Source organism: Thalassophryne amazonica, chromosome 14 (assembly GCF_902500255.1).
Source record: "Thalassophryne amazonica chromosome 14, fThaAma1.1, whole genome shotgun sequence".
NCBI lineage: Eukaryota > Metazoa > Chordata > Actinopteri > Batrachoidiformes > Batrachoididae > Thalassophryne > Thalassophryne amazonica.
The window spans coordinates 51,994,985-52,015,157 of record NC_047116.1 but is presented as its reverse complement, the minus strand read 5'-3'; the positions used below and the strand labels follow the sequence as shown (position 1 = coordinate 52,015,157).

General features: G+C 40.3%; 1 protein-coding gene across 1 annotated transcript in view; it reads right to left on the bottom strand.

The window, feature by feature from the left end:
• Positions 1-1,537: 1,537 nt before the first annotated feature.
• Positions 1,538-20,173, bottom strand: part of LOC117524263 (gamma-crystallin M3-like) — a 78,006-nt gene continuing 59,370 nt past the window's right edge. The window contains exons 2-3 of the mRNA XM_034186033.1: positions 1,910-2,169; positions 1,538-1,816 (exon numbers count right to left, since the gene is read on the bottom strand). Coding sequence (XP_034041924.1) covers positions 1,538-1,816; positions 1,910-2,169 — 539 coding nt within the window. The remainder of the gene's footprint in view (positions 1,817-1,909; positions 2,170-20,173) is intronic.

The following is a 20,173-nucleotide window of genomic DNA, read 5'->3' as shown; positions in this document are numbered from 1 at the left end:
TACTAGACTGGCCTGCCTGCAGTCCAGACCTGATGCCCACTGAAAATGTGTTGCACATTATTAAGTGCAAAATAGGACAATGGAGACCCTGGACTGTTGAACAACTGAAGTCGTACATCAAGCAAGAATGGGAAATAATTCCACCTACAAAGTTTCAACAATTAGTGTCCTCAGTTCCCAAATGCTTATTGAGTGTTGTTAGAAGGAAAGGTGATGTAACACAGTGGTAAACATATCACTGTCCCAGCTTTTTTGAAACATGTTGCAGGCATCTATTTCAAAATGAGCAAATATTTGCACAAAAAACAAAAGAGTTTATCAGTTTGAACATTAAATATCTTGTCTTTGTGGTTCATTCAATTGAATATAGGTTGAAGAGGATTTGCAAATCATTGTATTCTGTTTTATTTACATTTTACACAACGTCCCAACTTAATTGGAACTGGGGTTGTACATAAGCGGGTGAATATTAACTGACAGTGTTTGCTAAATGCAATAGAGGGAAGTCTGCATGGACCAGTGTGTTGGCTGAATGTGGTATCTAAATAGCTTGGTTGTGAGAAGCTTCCTTAATTTTTTCGACAGCTTTAGTGGGGATATAGTACTATTTATGTTAATATTTTCTTATTATTACCATATTTATTCTTGTGTTTATTTAAATTAAAAGCTGCAAATATAAATAGAAGATCCATTATGGGGTCATTATTGTAGCAAATGTATTTGGACATGAATACTTTTGCTTAACGGCCCATAATCCATCCATCCTGGTGTCTGAAACACCAAAATAAAAGACACCCTCAGACTGAATAATTGAATGTTCTTTGAGAGCCCCGCCAGGTTTAAAACAGTAGGCGTGACCAGTATCATTGTTCACACCACCAGTGGCACCCTGGTGGTGTGAAGCTGTATTGCCTTGAGGCATTGATGTCTCCACACAAGTACAAATCGCTGCACACATTTGTGGGCCTTCTGCAGCAGGAATGTAGCAAAAGTCACGTGTAAAAGTAAGTATGTTCCTTCTTTACTAGTGTATCAACATGCTGAATTCCATGAGGGGGCTCACTCTTGTGTTGATATGAAGGTCTCATTTGAAGTTTATGAAAGCACATTGATTTGTTGTTGCAGTAATTATAGATTGATAAATAGATGGCTATAAATGGTAATATTTCATTTTGCTGAATAAACACCGTTAAATTCCATACATTGTAACATTATACATTGCACATTCAATTTTATAAAACAAGAGACTTGACCAGCGGCCTTCATTGAATTCCAGATACTTCTGTATTCAGGCATTCACATCTGACTCATTCATGATTTCATAAACCCAGACATCGTTTCAAGCACACGAGTTAACAGAATGGCACCAGCAACACAAATACTCTTTATGTCCAGGATAGAAAAGGAGGCATAACCGTATACTAGTAGCGTGTACTGAATGAAGTAGCTGGTTAATGCACATTGTAACTCAGGTATCAAAGTCAAATTATTTGATAAAATGCTCTATTTATTGGAGTTTGATCAATTCAGGGTACATTTAGTAATAAGAGTCCATGATGCGCTTCATGCTCATGAACCTCATTCCACTCCAGCCCATATCCCTGAAGCTCCTGTACTCTCCGGGCCAGAAGTACATCATTCTGCCTCTGTAGTGTGGCTGCTCGTACATCAGCCAGTGGCCGTCCATCACGTGGCAGGACATGCAGTCGTTCATACGGTAACGATCCATAAAACTATTGCAGTCATCCATCACCTCGTACATCTGACCACCGAAGTTCTCCCTCTCATAGATCCTCATCCTGTAGGATCCCCTGTACTGTAAAATTAAATACAGATTATTTGAAGTATTTTGTAATGTAAGAAGCTAATGTACCATGGGCACTACAAGTAGAGCTGTATTAAAGGTTACCCAGGGGATCATGCGGCAGGACCTGATGCAGTCCCTCATTCCCATCATGCTCATGTAATCAGCGTACTCGCCCCTTCTCATGAAATACTGGTTGCCCATGTAGTTGGGGCGGTCATAGACCATGAAGCAGCCGCTCTCCACCCTGCAGGAGTGACACCTGCTCAGGTAGGAGTACATGTCAGAGCAGTCACTCATGCACTCATAGGAACGACCCTGGAAGTTCCTGTCCTCATAGAAGATGATCTGGAGAGATGGAAGAACTTCAGTGAGGCAGCCTCATGCTGGAATCGGATAAAAATTGCTAATTAGGGAAAACAAATCTCTGCAGTCATAATATTACCTTTCCTCTCATGCTCATGTCAGTGGTGCTCATGTTGGCTGGTGATGTTTTCAATCCTCTCGTACTGCTGTACTGCATTCTACCTGGTCAACCCTTCCCTTTTATACCTGACCAAACCTAAAGAATCAATGGCCCCTGGGAGCGAATCCCTTATTCAGCAACTTACCATTGAACCCTAAAGAATGCTGTGGTTATGGCCACATTTCCAATGACTGGGTACTTCACAGTCTTTTAGAAAGGCTTTTCTGCTATTGGAGAAAGCACTTTCAGCACTGGTGGATAAAGCTGAATAGGTTGCCCTGTGCAAATGTGTGAATTGACCTGTGTGATGCATAGTTATTTTTAGCAAGTTTGACTTGAGATTCCATGCATTGAATAAATAGGATGATGAGTGTACTTTCAGATATAATGACACATACCAACACAAAGTATATATATAGATAGATAGATAGATAGATAGATAGATAGATAGATAGATAGATAGATAGATAGATAGATAGATAGATAGATAGATAGATAGATAGATAGATAGATAGATAGATAGATAGATAGATAGATAGATAGATAGATAGATAGATAGATAGATAGATAGATAGATAGATAGATAGATAGATAGATAGATAGATAGATAGATAGATAGATAGATAGATAGATATGAGACTGTAAGTGAGCTATCCCATCTGTCTTGGGTAGCACATCCAAAATACAGAATCAGTCAATAATTTGGATATATTTTTCCATACAATTGAATGGGAAAGGGACAGCATGGTGGCTTAGTGGTTCGTACTGTTGCCTCACAGCGAGAAGGTCATGGGTTCAATTCCCACCTGTGGCCTTTCTGTGTGGATTTTGCATGTTATCCCCGTGTTTGCATGGGTTTCATCCATGTGCTGCGGTTTCCTCCCACGTCCAAAGACACGCGGGTTAGGTGGATTCGAAACTTTAAATTGTCTGTAGGTGTGCGAGTGGGTGCGAATGTGTTTGTTTGTCTTTTTGTGGCCCTGTGACAGACTGGTGTCCTCGCCTGGGTGTACCCCGCCTCACACTCTATGACTGCTGGAATAGGCTTCAGCCCCCCGCAACCCTTAATTGGACTAAGCAATTGAAGATGAGTGTGTGTGTGTGTGTGTGTGTGTGTGTGTGTGTGTGTGTGTGTGTGTGTGTGTGTGTGTGTGTGTGTGTGTGTGTGTGTGTGTGTGTGTGTGTGTGTGTGTGTGAATGGGAAAGTGTGTCCAAACTTCAGTTTCAAAGTTAAACAAGCTGCTTTTAGTCCTTACTTCTTACTACTTAGCACTTCACCAAAAACTTTTTGATGTGTTTGACTTTTCAATATAAAGCGCCTTGGGGCAACTGTTTGTTGTGATTTGGCGCTATATAAAAAAAAGGTTGATTGATTGATTGCTTGATGTGTCTAAGTATAAGCAATGTACATATGAAATTGAACTCAATGCAAACTCCTTCAAACCAATTAATTTAATTTTAAACTAAATGGCAGGCTGTGTGTAAAGAAATCTTCAAATCTCAATACATGGTTATCTGAGAGTGGCACTGATCAGAAACACTTTTAAACACCCACAGAGAAATTATTACCACATTGTGCAAAGAGTCACTCAACTCTGATGAACCATTAAGACTTTATGAAACCCATGGCCATTACTTTTTATGCTCGATATTTTGACTTACTATGGCAGGAAAAGCACAGGTGTAATTATTAATCACTTTAATCATTTGTGACATCTTAACCATTGCAGTGGTCCAACATGCACAGCAGGTTTCTGGCCCTGACACAACCAACTGTAATATAGCCAATATTTAATATTATTGCATTTCTTGATGTGTCGTGTTAAATTGTAGCTCAGCAGCAATTATTCCCATGTCACATTGTGATGTAAAAACAGGACATCATCTCAATCTGCAGGTATTTTTCTGTGATATTTTTTTTTTTCCCTAGGCTTTGCAGCAGACAAGGCACATACACTGTAAAATGCAATGAGTGGATAGATAGATAGCTAGATAGATCGATAGATCGATAGATCGATAGATAGATAGATAGATAGATAGATAGATAGATAGATAGATAGATAGATAGATAGATAGATAGATTAAATAATAACTCATACTTTATTAATCACGGAGCATGGTGGCTTGGTGGTTAGCACTGGTGCCTCACAGCAAGAAGGTTGTAGGATCACTTCCTGTCATTTCTGTGTGGAGTTTGCATGTTCTCCCTGTGCTTGCGTGGGTTCTCTCCGAGTGCTCCGGCTTCTTCCCACATCCAAAGACATGCAGGTTAGGTGAACTGGAAACTTTAAATTGACTGTAGCTGTGATTATGGGTGTGGATGTGTTTGTCTATATGTGACCCTGGGGTCCTGTCCAGGGTGTACCCCATCTCATGCTCTATGACTGCTGTGATAGGCTCTTGCCCCCCCCCATCACCCTTAATTGGAGTGAATGGGTATAGAAAATGGATGGATGACCTTTATTAATGCCCTTATCAAAACAATCTGATCACATTAGGAGCAGTGGTTCAACCACTGAGCAGCACCTGGGGACCAGCTCCAGATCTTTACCCACTAACGTGGTCACTGGTTATATAAGGAACACAAACCCAATAAACATGTTTTTTTTTTTATATAGCAGGATACCAGATTGTCAGGAGGAAACCAACACAGACATGCAGAGCACAAGCAAACTCAACACAGAAAGAAACTGAGCATAGGTGGATTTGAAGCCCTGACTCAAACTGCTCACCTTTGCAACAGTGCTAACCACTATTCCATTTTAGAAATTGCAAATAAATAAACAAACAAAGAAATCCTATTTAATTTGTTAATGGGGAAAAAAAAATATATATATCCTGGTTATGTGCTGTTACTGAGTTCTGTTTAAATGTCTAAAGTGTTTTGTTGTTTTTTTTTTGTTAGCCCATGCCGCACTCCTGCAACAAATTTAATGGAAATTGGTTCAGACACACACAGACAGAGAGAAAGAGGGTGAGAGAGAGATAGAGAGAGAGAGAGCAAGCAAGTGCAAGATCTAGGGCGAGCAAGACCTGTTTCTACCTTACTAACTTCCTTTCGCTATGCCCTGCCCCTCAACCAAAATGTGTGAAAAATCAGTTCAGTTTTTATTTATTATTTTTAAATCCAATCCTATATATAAAGCACACTTTTGATTGAGATATAATGCAAAATGTACACCAAATGGGCTTTTCAATATTACATTCAAATATCCACAAAATCCACAATCCGGATCAAGTTCAAATTTAAAAAAACAAACAAAAAAAAAACTTTATTTGTACCCAAGTGGTAATTCCATCACTTAGAGATGCAAAATTACAAACAACAATGAGCAACAACAAAAAAATAAATAAAGATTGAGATATATTGCAAAATGTACACCAAATTGTCTTTTCAATATTAAATTCAAATGTCCACAAAACCCACAATCTGGATGTATGTAACAAATAAATAATTAAAAAAAAATTCTACTGAACATGTTTTGTCTCACAATGGAAAGAAAATGATTCCTGGAGTTGTCATGTTATTCCGTTATTCACATTCACTTCAAAAATGAAATGTTTTTATCCTAAAGCCCCCATTACACATAGCAAGAATGTGCAGGAACCATGCTGACATGGCAAATATTATCATTATCCAATGAGGTCTGGAGGAAAAGAGGCATGGTCAGCAGTGTCAGAACACATCCAGATTACCTCATCCACACCTGCACGATGGCATCCAAACCGTATGTAGACAACAGGTAGATGACACAGACTGCTGTCAGACGGCCATAAAAGGTGCTGAAGCCTGCCTGATGTCCAAACGTCTAAATGGCAAACACGGGGCCGGAGTAGGAGGGAGCGCTGTGTCCCCCTCTTTGCACAGTCCCTGCTGGTACTGAACACTGCAGTACAACCAACGTATGGACTGGACTCACGCCATATGTGTCAAAGCCGGCATGGTGCAGTCACTCACTCAGTCATGCAATCATATCTGCAGCAGTCCTCCACTTCCCAGCACTACTGACCTCACATGCGTGTGTGCTTACAAGCAGAGGTGCTGGACTGATGACTTGAACGCTGGGTGTGTGTGGGTGTGTTCACAATGGATGTATGAGCAGCTATGTGTGTGCAGCACACGTGCACATGTGTGCTCGATGCATGTGCGCGCACACCACACATGCATGTGTGCACAGGGGGTGCACATGTGCACTGTTACCAGCTGCCGGACACTGCTGGCAGTGGGCGATACTGTATCATGCGTCAGATGCAGCCTTTCCAGGGAACTTTAATTTCTTTTTTGTGTTTTGGCTCACTTCAGCAGCACAACGCAACTCTGACCACATGGGACTTATTTTTGCCGTGGTTGATTCCAGCACACAGCAACCGAGTGAGAGGCTGCGGTCACTTTTGGTTCTAAATGTAACTAAGCAAATATAATTTTTTTTTAATATATAAATAGTACATGCAGAATATTTATCTAAATATTTTAACTGACCCAATTGCTTAGCAGATCATAAAAGCAATGCACAAGAAGCATATATAAAAGTCCTACAGCAACAAGCCTCTTCCATTTGCCTTGCCATATCCTCTGCAATACCTCTACACCCCCAGTTCACATGGCCACCACTTTGGGAACCAGTGCTGTAACATGTGTCTGACTTCCCGTATGTGTCCCGACAGCCCATAGATAGATCAGACTGTAGGCCCATTCCTTGGCAGGGCAAATGAAGCCCAAACACTGTTAAGCTCAGCTAACAAGCTAACATTGGTTTGGTGTGCCTATTAAAAATTATGATCCAGTTGTGTGGCAGGGGTGGTGGCCAAATGGTTAGTGCACTCGCCTTCAGTACGGAAGGTTCCCGGTTCAAACCTCATCCCTCCCACATTTCTCCAAGCAATATGGAATTGCATGAGCAAGAGCTTCCAGCATAAAACCTGTGCTAATTCAGTATGCAGATTCACCTTGATTTGCTGTGGCGATCCTAAGTAGAAACATGGGAGACGTTGAAGGGCAGTGGATCTCCTAACTGTTTTGTATTGCTGTGGTATTAAAAAAATTATGCTTCTTTTTTTACTGGGATTTATGTTCCCTTTGCTTTTCTTGGGATAAACAATTGGGCACCATAGTATCATTTGAGGGCGGCCACGAAAGGGGCAAAATGTGATGCATAAGACACAATACTTCTACTTCCGGAGACAGGCCTCATCTGTCCCCATCATCAACATGGCACTCTCTCTGAGTTTTTGGGCAAATTACATGGCAAACAAAGTGAAAATGCAAAGAAAAAGTGACAGCATGGTGGAAAGTGGTCACGTGTTGCGAATTGTTTATGACCTGGAGATGTGTGTATATACAGTAGTGTTCAGAATAATAGTAGTGCTATGTGACTAAAAAGATTAATCCAGGTTTTGAGTTTATTTCTTATTGTTACATGGGAAACAAGGTACCAGTTGTTTCAGTAGATTCTCACATATCCAACAAGACCAAGCATTCATGATATGCACACTCTTAAGGCTATGAAATTGGGCTATTAGTAAAAAAAAAAGTAGAAAAGGGGGTGTTCACAATAATAGTAGTGTGGCATTCAGTCAGTGAGTTTGCCAATTTTGTGGAACAAACAGGTGTGAATCAAGTGTCCCCTATTTAAGTGTAGCGGGATGAAAGTCCCGGGACCCAATTGAAAAGACGTTCCCGCTAGCTTGGCTAACGGGGAGTTCCCCTTTGACTGACCTGGTAGAGGAATGGTCTTTTGGTGCGAGCCGCGTGGGTTCGATCCCCCACCGTCGTCCCGGCCACGAAGGTCCTGCTGCTTCAATCTGGCGTCACGAACAGGATGTGGGTCACAGAGTATGCTAACATGCACCTGTGACTTCGGGACAAAGTCAGAAATGGTGGGGAGATGTGTAGCGGGATGAAAGTCCCGGGTCCCAATTGAAAAGACGTTCCCGCTAGCTTGGCTAACGGGGAGTTCCCCTTTGGCTGACCTGGTAGAGGAACGGTCTTTTGGTGCGAGCCGTGTGGGTTCGATCCCCCACCATCTTCCCGGCCACGAAGGTCCTGCTGCTTCAATCTGGCATCATGAATAGGATGTGGGTCACAGAGTATGCTAACATGCACCTGTGACTTTGGGACGAAGTCAAAAATGGTGGGGAGATGTGTAGCGGGATGAAAGTCCCGGGTCCCAATTGAAAAGACGTTCCCTGTTGAACATGCTTTTCTCCTTGAAAGCCTGAGGAAAATGGGACATTCAAGACATTGTTCAGAAGAACAGCGTAGTTTGATTAAAAAGTTGAATGGAGAGGGGAAAACTTATACGCAGGTGCAAAAAATTATAGGCTGTTCATCTACAATGATCTCCAGTGCTTTAACATGGACAAAAAAAAAACAGAGACGCGTGGAAGAAAATGGAAAACAACCATCAAAATGGATAGAAGAATAACCAGAATGGCAAAGGCTCACCCATTGATCAGCTCCAGGATGATCAAAGACAGTCTGGAGTTACCTGTAAGTGCTGTGACAGTTAGAAGACACCTATGTGAAGCTAATTTATTTGCAAGAATCCCCCGCAAAGTCCCTCTGTTAAATAAAAGACATGTGCAGAAGAGGTTACAATTTGCCAAAGAACACATCAACTGGCCTAAAGAGAAATGGAGGAATATTTTGTGGACTGATCAGAGTAAAATTGTTCTTTTTGGGTCCAAGGGCCGCAGACAGTTTGTGAGACAACCCCCAAACTCTGAATTCAAGCCACAGTTCACAGTGAAGACAGTGAAGCATGGTGGTGCAAGCATCATGATATGGGCATGTTTCTCCTACTATGGTGGTGGGCCTACATATCGCATACCAGGTATCATGGATCAGTTTGGATATGTCAAAATACTTGAAGAGGTCATGTTCCCTTATGCTGAAGAGGACATGCCCTTGAATGGGTGTTTCAACAAGACAGTGACCGCAAGCACACTAGTAAACAAGCAAAATCTTGGTTCCAAACCAACAAAATTAATGCCTCGCAGATGTGAAGAAATCATGAAAAACTGTGGTTATACAACTAAATACTAGTTTAGTGATTCACAGGATTGCTAAAAAAGCAGTTTGAACATAACAGTTTTGAGTTTGTAGCATCAACAGCAGATGCTACTATCATTGTGAACACCCCTTTTCTACTTTTTTTACTAAAAGCCCAATTTCATAGCATTAAGAGTGTGCATATGCTTGGTCTTGTTGGATTCATGAGAATCTACTGAATCTACTGGTACCTTGTTTCCCATATAACAAAAAGAAATATACTCAAAACCTGGATTAATCTTTTTAGTCACATAGCACTACTATTATTCTGAACACTACTGTATATATATATATATATATATATATATATATATACGAGGTCTGTTAGAAAAGTAACGGACCTTTTTATTTTTTGCAAAAACTATATGGATTTGAATCGTGTGATTGCATCAGCCAAGCTTGAACCTTTGTGCACATGCATGAGTTTTTTCATGCCTGTCGGTTGCGTCATTCGCCTGTGAGCACGCCTTGTGGGAAGAGTGGTCCAGCCCCGTCGTCAGATTTTCATTGTCAGGAAATTGGTTGATCGACTACCACTTTGCTTCATCAAACTTTTTTCAGAAAGTGTGAGAGACAGCCAAGTGGAAACCATTTGGAAAATTCAGATGGCTTTCGGTGAAGATCTTATGGGGATCACACAGATTAAGGACAATTACAACTGGATTAAAGACGGCCCACAGCAGCGGATGGCGCGCCGCGCACCGAGTGGCGATTGACAGCCTCAAACGACCAGATCATTTCCAAAGTGAACGCTTTGTTGATCCGGGACGTCGTCTGAGTACCAGAGAAATGGCAAGACAGCTGGACACTTTTTCGGCAGATTCCACTGTCACAAGAGTTTTTATAATGGAAAGAGGAGCGGAGAAATTCCCCACGAAGCCGCTCATGGCGCGAGATGAAAGCACCTCCTTGTTGGTCTCACAGGACATGCCCTAACATGCCCAGCTCTTGCACCATTCGGAAAATTCAGACGGCTTTCGGTGGCTTTTCAGTCGTGTGACTATCCGAGAAATTTTGGACAAGCTGGACATGCCACAACATGTCCTGTGAGGCTTCATCGTGGCATTGCTTTTTGTTCTGTGCCCTGCACCTCCGTTCCGACGCGCGAAGTCCTCTGCACGTCTTTTCATGCCGAAAAAGTGCTGATGTCAAACTCTTCTGCCATTTCTGTGGTAGTCAGACGATGTTCCGGATTAACAAAGCGTTTACTTTGGAAATGAACGGCACATTCCACTGTTACAGGAGTTTTTTGTCATGAAAAGAGGTGCGGAGGACTTCGCGTGTCGGGATGGAGGCGCAGGGCACAGAACAAAAAGCAACACCGTGATGAAGCCTCACAGGACATGTTGTGGCATGTCCAGCTCATCCACAATTTCTCGGATAGTCACACGACTGAAAAGCCACCGAAACCTGTCTGAATTTTCCAAATGGTGCAAGAGCTGGGCATGTTAGGGCTTGTCCTGTGAGACCAACATGGAGGTGCTTTCGTCCCATGCCATGAGCGGCTCCGTGGCAAATTTCTCCGCTCCTCTTTCCATTACAAAAACTCCTGTAACAGTGGAATGTGCCAAAAAAGTGCTATGTCCAGCTGTCTTGCCATTTCTCTGGTAGTCAGACGACGTCCCTGATCAACAAAGCCTTCACTTTGGAAATGATCTGGTCGTTTGAGCCTGTGAATCGCCGCTCGGTGCGCGGCGCGTCATCCATGGTACGCCATCCGCCACTGTGGGCCGTCTTTAATCCAGTTGTAATTGTCCTTAATCTGTGTGATCCCCATAAGATCTTCACTGAAAGCCATCTGAATTTTCCAAATGGTTTCCACTTGGCTGTCTCTCACACTGAAAAAATTTTGATGAAGCAAAGCTGCAGTCGATCAGCCAATTTCCTGACAATGAAAATCCGACGAGGGGGCTGGACCAGTCCTCCCACAAGGCGTGCTCACAGGCGAATGACGCAACCGACAGGCGTGAAAAAACTCACGCATGTGCACGAAGGTTCAAGCTTGGCTGATGCAATCACACATGATTCAAATCCATATAGTTTTTGCAAAAAATAAAAATGTCTGTTACTTTTCTAACAGACCTCATATATATATATATATATATATATTTTTTTTTTTTTATTTTTTTTTTTTCCCGTTCCAATAACTTGACTTTCAGACAAACTAACAGGGTAAAATCAAAACCCCGTTAATGGAGACTTCAACAAGAGTTATCAGGAAATGACATACCCTCCAGTCCTCACAAATCGGGGGGATCACCTAAGTACACCCTTCTGCTAAATGTGAATGAAATTGGTCAACTGGTTCTTGAGATATCACACTAACAAGGGTGGCAATGACAATATCTTGACAATATCTTGAATCAGAGTGTCCTTGAAACTGACTTGTCACTGTAATCTACTGGTGTCGCGGATAACCCAAGTACATCCTTCTGCTAAATATGAATGAAATTGGTAAACTAGTTCTTAAGATATTGCACTAAGTGAAAACTGACAGACGAATGGACATGCTGGCCGCCATACCCCTCTGACATTTCATGCCAGGGTGATAAAAATAGAACAAGTCAAAACATAACATGTTGGGGTATTGAGCATGACACTGTATTGAAGCTGATTATTTGTGTGTTTTAATGAAATAATGAATGAATGATTCTCTGGCCACTGTAAATAGGCACTGTTGTGCTTAAAAGTCACTGTTTGGCAAAGTGAGTCAGTCAAACCGCTTTTCTGCTATTCTTTTCACTCAGCGGTCAGCAGAACTCATGTATTCAAATGCTAATAACTGATTAAATGCCTGTAATTTCTAAGAAATGTGTGTATGTTTGAATCATTTCACAATAACGAGATTGGAACAACTCGTGTTAGATGTGTAATGAAAACTGTACAACACTGATCTTTTCCTGTTCAGTTTTAGTCTTGAACAGAGAGTTTATGTTTGGTCCTTGGACAAAGGGAGCACTCAACACCAAGGACACATATTATTCACAACTGCTCACTCATGCAACTTATAATATCTCATGTTTAAGCCACAAAATGAGCTGTGAAGTGTGGCCCGTGTGGCACTGAGTGCTGTTACGAATCCATACAGAACATCACTAAAAGCTGGATGTTTTATAATTCAGCAACCAACTTCAACTGCTGTTATGCATTTGTGTGACTTTAGGTTTGTTCGAAAATAGCAAAGTGTACACCAAGTGACAATGGAAGAACTGTCAGGTCCATAACTAATTTCTCTGTGGCAGTGTTTCACAGTTTTGCCTATCACCACAATTGGAACAAAATAAAACAAATAAGATGCTCTTGCAATGCAGACTGTTGAATTCAAGGATTTTGACAATAATATGGTGTTAACCATTTAGGAGTGATAGTGATTTGTATATATGGTGCCTCAGTTTTTAAGTCCTATATCAGTAAATCTTGTCTTCAACGCAAATCATTATGTTTACAGCCACCTTTTTAAAGTCAAGTCAGGGGATGGATACAGCAACATGTCCAACTCCCTGAATGTGTGTTGTACCGCTTTTACATAAATTATTACATCATAAAAACTATACTGTACGGTAAATCTGTCTATTACAGAAAAAAAAAAAAAACATACAAGAAAGAGATTGGTGATGGAAGTTATAGGCCTGTCAGATTTTCTGTCTTCTCTCGTGTTTTTTTTTTCAAAGACACCTGCATGTGTATAAGCAGCTGGCGAGATCAAGCAGACACACTCAGTCTGAAATTCTACACTATTACCTACACATACACACACCCGGTTTGAGCAACGGGACTTCTGAAAATTGGCCCGAGGCTTGCCTGAAGTTTTATTGGGTAATGTTAGCTTAGCATTTAGCCTTTAGCTGCAGAATCAATCAATCAATCAATCATTCAATCAATCGAGCTGAGTGAATATTTTATGTTTGGAAATTGCTTGATCTATTTTTATTTTTCCCAAAATACTCTACAGACTAATGTTTTAATTGTTCCTGTTTTGACTACAGGAACAGTCTCAACTTTAATTTTATTTTCTTAACTATGTAATAAACAGACCTTAAAGAAAAAGCACACTGTTGTTTCATATTTCATTATATTTTAAGAAATATATTTATTCACTTGTCCCACATCAGGAACATTTCAATATTTGCTTTGCAGAGAACCTTGTAAATCCAGATGCACTTCAAAACGTCCAGTGATGGAGCTGGACACCAAAACCTGAAATCCAGAAGGAAGAAGAGGACATCTCTGCTCTTCAAAATGTGAGAAAAGTGTCTCCAAAAACTCCAAGAGGTCAAAGCTGCAGAGACCTTCATCTGGTTAATGTTCTGAGAGTCCAGCTCACCTGTTGCTTTTCGAAGAGGAACTTATCCCTTTTATTTCCTGTTTATTTTGTAATTTTTAAAAATGTTAACTTACTGTCTTAATGCCTTTCTAAATTGTTTAGGTTCTTGTTATCATATACACACTATTATCATTCTCATCATTATTATTATCAGTATTATTATTATCATTGTTATGTTTTATTAGTACTTCTGTTTTGTCATGTGACTTTTAAATGGACCACAAATGTCAGCTCTCCTCAGTTTCTGTGTGATCAAAGGCTACTTGGCTATATATATATATATACTCGTATATATATATATATATATATATACATATATATATATATTTGCTCAAATAGTTATATATGTATTTTTAAAATTTGGTGGGTACTCATGAGAGAATGCGTTGGCAAATTGTAAGAGTTCTTCTTAGGTATCCAGCTAACATACAAACAAACTACAACAAAAAATATAAATAGGATAATATTTTGTGCTCATTAAACCTTTATAAACAATATGATGGTGTAAATGTGAAAAATAACTATTTAATGGTTGTGTGTGATTGATATTTCACAAAACTGATAAAAAAAATTACTTTTTGTTGAAATCTAGTTATCATAAAGCTCTTTTATTTCTCTGGTATCTTACAATTATGGGTAATACTATTGATGTAAAGTATTTATTTTCAGGGGATTCAATGGTAAATATTGCCACTTCTGTCCATGAGATTTTGCTTGCAATGTGAAGGAGGAAGAACACGCACAAGAGTCAACCCTGATGCTCCATGCAATGGAAACTGGGACCTCAGAAAAGTACTAGGGATGGGAGGTACTCAGTATATACAATATGGTGATTTTTTTGGTGATATGAAAATTGGTTTATTGTTTAGTTGTAAATTTAGAATTGATGACCTTCAAGTTCACTTGCTTAGAGAGGAGGTGGAAATACAATAGTACTGCTTTTATTCAGCTGCTCAGAATATTGCGTGATGTCATATCTTTTTCAAGCAAATATGAGAAAAAATAATGGTGGGTCATATAATTTCCAAGAGGTCAAATTCAGTGCTGATGAATATGGACTTTGGGGTGGATCAGCCAGAGAGGGCAAAAATTTGTCTTGTGTTATAGTTGTATGTGATATGGCCTTTTGTGAACCAAACATGGCAGAGACTAATCTGAGTCAGGGAGTTTGGCTGAACTGCAACTGAGTGTGATGTATTATGCTGCTCAGCTCAGAGAGGCCCAGTGGTGATGTTCAACTCAGCATACATTTTTTTTCACATCAAGCATGGAAAACGGTAAGCCAAGATATTAACAAGAGTTCATTTGCCTGGTGTGCCTTGGCACTGTCAAAAGCATTTTATTCATTACTTACCAAATATGTAATATGATGCTCCTAGAAAAAATAGCAAATGTGATGTGCATTGATTTTGTAAATATGACTTTTGATTTACAGTCTCTATAAATGTATTATTCAGTATCTTCCCACAGTCTGCTTACAATAAGCAAAAAAATATCTCAACATGCTTTACTGCAATATTTGTTGATCACAATACATATTGACTCAGTATCCAAGTATTGCAATAAGTATTGTATTGGGAGATAACCGACTTGTGAAAGCCCCCAAAAATACATTAAAAAATATATAAAAAAATGGTCTTCCCACTGTGTCCATTTTGAGAAATCAAGTAATAATATTTAAACTGTAAATACAATTAGTATGACACACTAGACCTACAGACAGCAGACCTACATGTATGTTGTCTTTCCTGTTCAGTTCAGATATCCAGTAAAATATTCAGCTATGTCCATATTTTATCTGTACTACTTCCCAAAGGGTTCTTTGGTGGTGTGTGTTAATTATCTCTATTTTTATTTTTATATATTACAGGTTTTGTTTCTCTTTTTATTGTCTGTCTGTTTTTTGAGGTTTCAGTCACAGCTGAAGGTGTGTGTTTCTTTGCATCCATGATATTAACACTATAGCATATGTAACAGAACAGTGGTATCTGAGCATTGAACAACTTGCTGGAAAATTGAGTTTCCCCAATGTGTCTCATGGTGTCTTTTACTCTATTTTATTTCATGTGGGTCAAGGTCATTGTTTGCAGACCAGGGAACTTTGAGCATATTGATGTTAAATGATTCTCAATCCTTTATTTGAATACAAAGAAATAAAATTATAGCTGTGCCAAAAAAAAAAATAATAATAATAATTTTGTGGGATCTAAATCAATAGATAAACAAACAAACAAATAAATAAATAAATAAATAATAATCCAAAGGCACTATATCTTAATGTGCAACATTACTTCTTAAATCATTAGTCAAGCTTTAATGCTTGCAAACAAATTAACATGTTTCATGCAAAATATGATGACAGAATAATATACAGTCAGCCCCTTATTTACCTTGTATTTCTTGTCAAATACAAACCATTGCTACTGTGAAAGATACCTATTATTTTTCCAGGAGCTGGATAACTTTGTCCCCTTTTGTGATTCACATTAGACAGGGAGCTGACAGCTGGCTTTTCTGAGTGTGTGCTGGAAATATCTCTCAAAGGCGAGTCAGTGACAGCTGAATGGGATGACCGGCAAAATACAACAAAAAGCAGATCAAGGCAGAAAAAAGACCAAGAGAAAGAGCATTACATAGGCAGGGCTTTAAATCAGCTACATGCAGTCATTCAAAGGTGCCATAATATATATATATATATATATATATATATATATATATATATATATATATATATATATATATATATATATATATATATATATATATATATATATATATAAAGAATTTTGGATTTTTTGGACATTTTTCAGAGAATATGAATGATAACATACAAACACTTTTTCACTCATGGTTAGTGGTTGTGTGATGCCATTTATTGTCAAACAACTGTGTTTATTCTTTTTAAATCATAATGACAACAGAAACTAACCAAATGACTTTCACCTCATGAAATATTTCTTCCATTGAACTCATAAACATTCATTATTTGTATATTATATCTCATCAGTTGTCTGTCGCGTGATACTTGCAAGATGCACAATGGAACTCAGTGTTATTTCTGTTTGTGGTGTTACCATGGCAATACAATACATTTTTATTGTGTACATGCATGTGCACACACACACACACACACACACACACACACACACACACACACACACTAAAAATTTCGGTCATGACAATACAGATTATGTATGCATTATTATGTAGGCATTATTTGTTTCCTAGGTTTCCACACAACCAAAATGAGGAGTGGCAAACCGGCTCCAAACACTTCAGGGAACAAGAAACAGGATAACAGGATAAAGTTTGTTTCATACAGTTCATTGTAAGGGATCCAGCATGGACTGACTGTGATGATGCAAACTGGCCAAATTATTAACCCATATCAGAATTTAAGACATGACTGGTTGTATGGTGAAAATGCTGCAGCAGTGATTGCATCTCATGTCCTGTGAGGATGCACCAAGAGTGATGTTAACACATTCACTGAAAGGAAGGAGAAGGTGGTAGACTTATGGAAACATCAGATAGTGTGGCTGCAGTGTGCATGAAAGCAGAAAAATGCTTTTGGAGCTGTCTAAGATCTCACACGGTAAACTTGTACAAGATTACGGAGCATCAGTCCTGGAGCTACACAGCCATCGGTTTGAAACTGGTATCACGAACAACCACATACACAGAAAATTATTAGCTCAGTGCAGTGTTATTCACACAGGGAAACAAAAATCCTTGTCTGTGACAGGAGCAAAAGTGTAGAAGAAATTTTCCAAACTTATTCATTTCAACCATCAGTGATCCATCAGATTTGATACAATGCTGCCAAAAGGTTTGTGCACCCTTGAACATTTACATGTTTGAATGATTTTACACACACACACACACACACACACACACACACACACACACACACACACACACACACACACACACACACACACACACACACACACACACACACACACACACACACAAAACACACACACACAGACACTCATCTTCAACCGCTTAGTCCAATTAAGGGACTGCTGTGATTGGCTCCAGCCAAACACAGGGAGAACATGCAAACTCCACACAGAAAGGCCTCAGGCGGGAATTGAACCCATGACCTTATTACTGTGAGGCAACGGTGTTAACCGCTAAGCCACCGTGCTGCCCTGAATGATATTAATAAGACCAAAATTTAAAATATAATAATTCAGGTGTCTTTATATTAAAATGTCTAAAATGATACCCTTTAAACTGACAATGAAAAATAATCTCTTCAAAATCACATACATGAACTAAAAATATAAAAGCCAAAGACATGCATAACCATGTGTTATGGCACAAAGGTAGCCTCTAAATTAACCAACCCATCTCTAGCCCTAGCCAGCCCATAACATATTGTGTGTCCCCACATTTAACATGAGAGTGACCTGGGGCCTCGTGTACAAAGGCTAACGTTCGGATGCATCAAAAGTGAAATGACTGCGGAAATGTGCCGTGCCCCATGCCAAGTTCATGGCTGGCATACACAGGTTTTCTACAGCTATTGGTCCACTGGTGACTTGTAGAGCTGATGCTGGGAAACTGTTAATAGTGTGAAAACAAGAACTCATCAGAATGATGTGCGCACCAGAGACACATTTATAAACAATAGGTGGATTTAAAAGCATGCACAAAGTGAGAAGGAAAATGGTATTAACAATGACTGTATTAACATTGTTAGTGGACCTTGCAAATAGTGCAATCCGAGATGGGTGTGTATTCAAGGAACGCAAGGATTTATGTGCAAATGACAATAATTGGCTCATAAGCCGATTTTGATTAAAGCCCCTTCACACATAACACGATTGAAGTTGACTGGTGCACAAAGGAGGTGTTGCATGCCACTCATGAAAAATCGGAGCAACCTCTATGGCCTTGTACGGCTGTAGCCACAACCATTCGCGCACACCAGCAGCCAAAAGACAGCGAGTGCCCTGTGAGTGCCCATCCGGCCCCCCTCTCGGGAGGTGTTGGCCAAATTCCAGGTACCACACATGAACGTCCAACACTGCTCGCTGGGCACTTAGAAAAGGTGTGGCAATTTGCGCTTCTGGCACGATAGTGGAGTGCAGATGACCACATTTGAGCTGTCTGTGAAAATTGTGTACGTGCAACACGAGTGTGCCGTTACAAAGCAACACACATGGGTGTGACTGTGCTGAACTCCCCCCCACACACACACACACAAATGGCTTGTGGAGTGTGTCGTCCACCCCCCCTCAACACACACCATGATGAATCCAACATTGTCAGCTGTGGCTGAGGGTCCCGGAGTCCAGTTACCTTCCAGCGCAGTGCGATGCTGGAACAGCTGACTGCTGTGTACTGCAGCTCAGCTGGTGAACACGCAATGCACATGTGTTGGCGGGTGCTCATGCCCTCATGACATTCTGATAATTTCATACAGACATGATCACAGAAGGACCGGCTAGCGTCTCAGTACACGGCGGTTTGAAATTAATGAGCCAGCTGGGCAGGCTCCACCATGTAAATGGTAGTTTACATGACTGCCGAAAGAGTGGAAATTAAATAAAGCAAATAAGGGTAAAGGTGTGAATTCATTCATGTGTGATCGCTTTGCTCATATGCTTTGCTGTGGACATACAGCGCCTGTCAGCTGACTGCTGCATCAGAGCACCGCAATGCTGGTGAATATTGTGCCATGCAGAAAATCACTGCAAGGCGCGTGTTACTGCGGGATTTCCTCACATTAAACACATACCACATTTGCAATATGGTCACCAGTGGATCACTGTATGCTGGACATGCCATGTCAGCTGATGTGTTCATGACACGGGAGCCGGCTCTTCATGATGTGGGATCCAGCTCTTCATGAGTTGAGATGAGAGCTGGGTGATGTCTTCATGAGTGGAGCACATCAGGTAATTCATGTAAAACATAAAAGGGAGAACAGTAATCCGTGTCATTTCATTATTTCTTGGTGTACGTCTAGGTGAAGGCTAAATCTGTGCTTTATAACAGAAATTAGAAATTTTGGTGTTTTTTTTTTTGCTCCTCCACTGCTGTGTACGTAACTTTCTACATGCTTGCACTGTGTCTGTGCGCGTGAACATGAGCGTGCATGAAACCATCGCTGCGGTAACGTGCACACCTCTCTGATTGTGTGTTCCTTCCGACAGCAGGTGAATGTTTCGCACTTCCCCATTCCGATATTTGTTCATGGATTTTTGGCCGGTTACTGCTTCTTTTGCCCAGTTTATGTGTGAAGGGGCCTTTACCAAGGCCAGTGTTACTGGAGATGCGTGCAGAACTGTGGCCAGCCCTAAAGCGCAATACGGCAAGGAGCCAGGGCTTGTCATGCCCACACAGGTGCTGACCATGCTAGGGTTCTTGGCAACAGGAGTTAGTTAATTGGTCAGGAGCGTGCCAGTCAACCTTGAGCTGAGCCATGCCAGTTGTGTGACAATCTGTTTGGAGTAAATCTGAATGGCTGTAAAACAAGAAGACTGGTGAAGAAGACTGCTAAGAGACCCATGA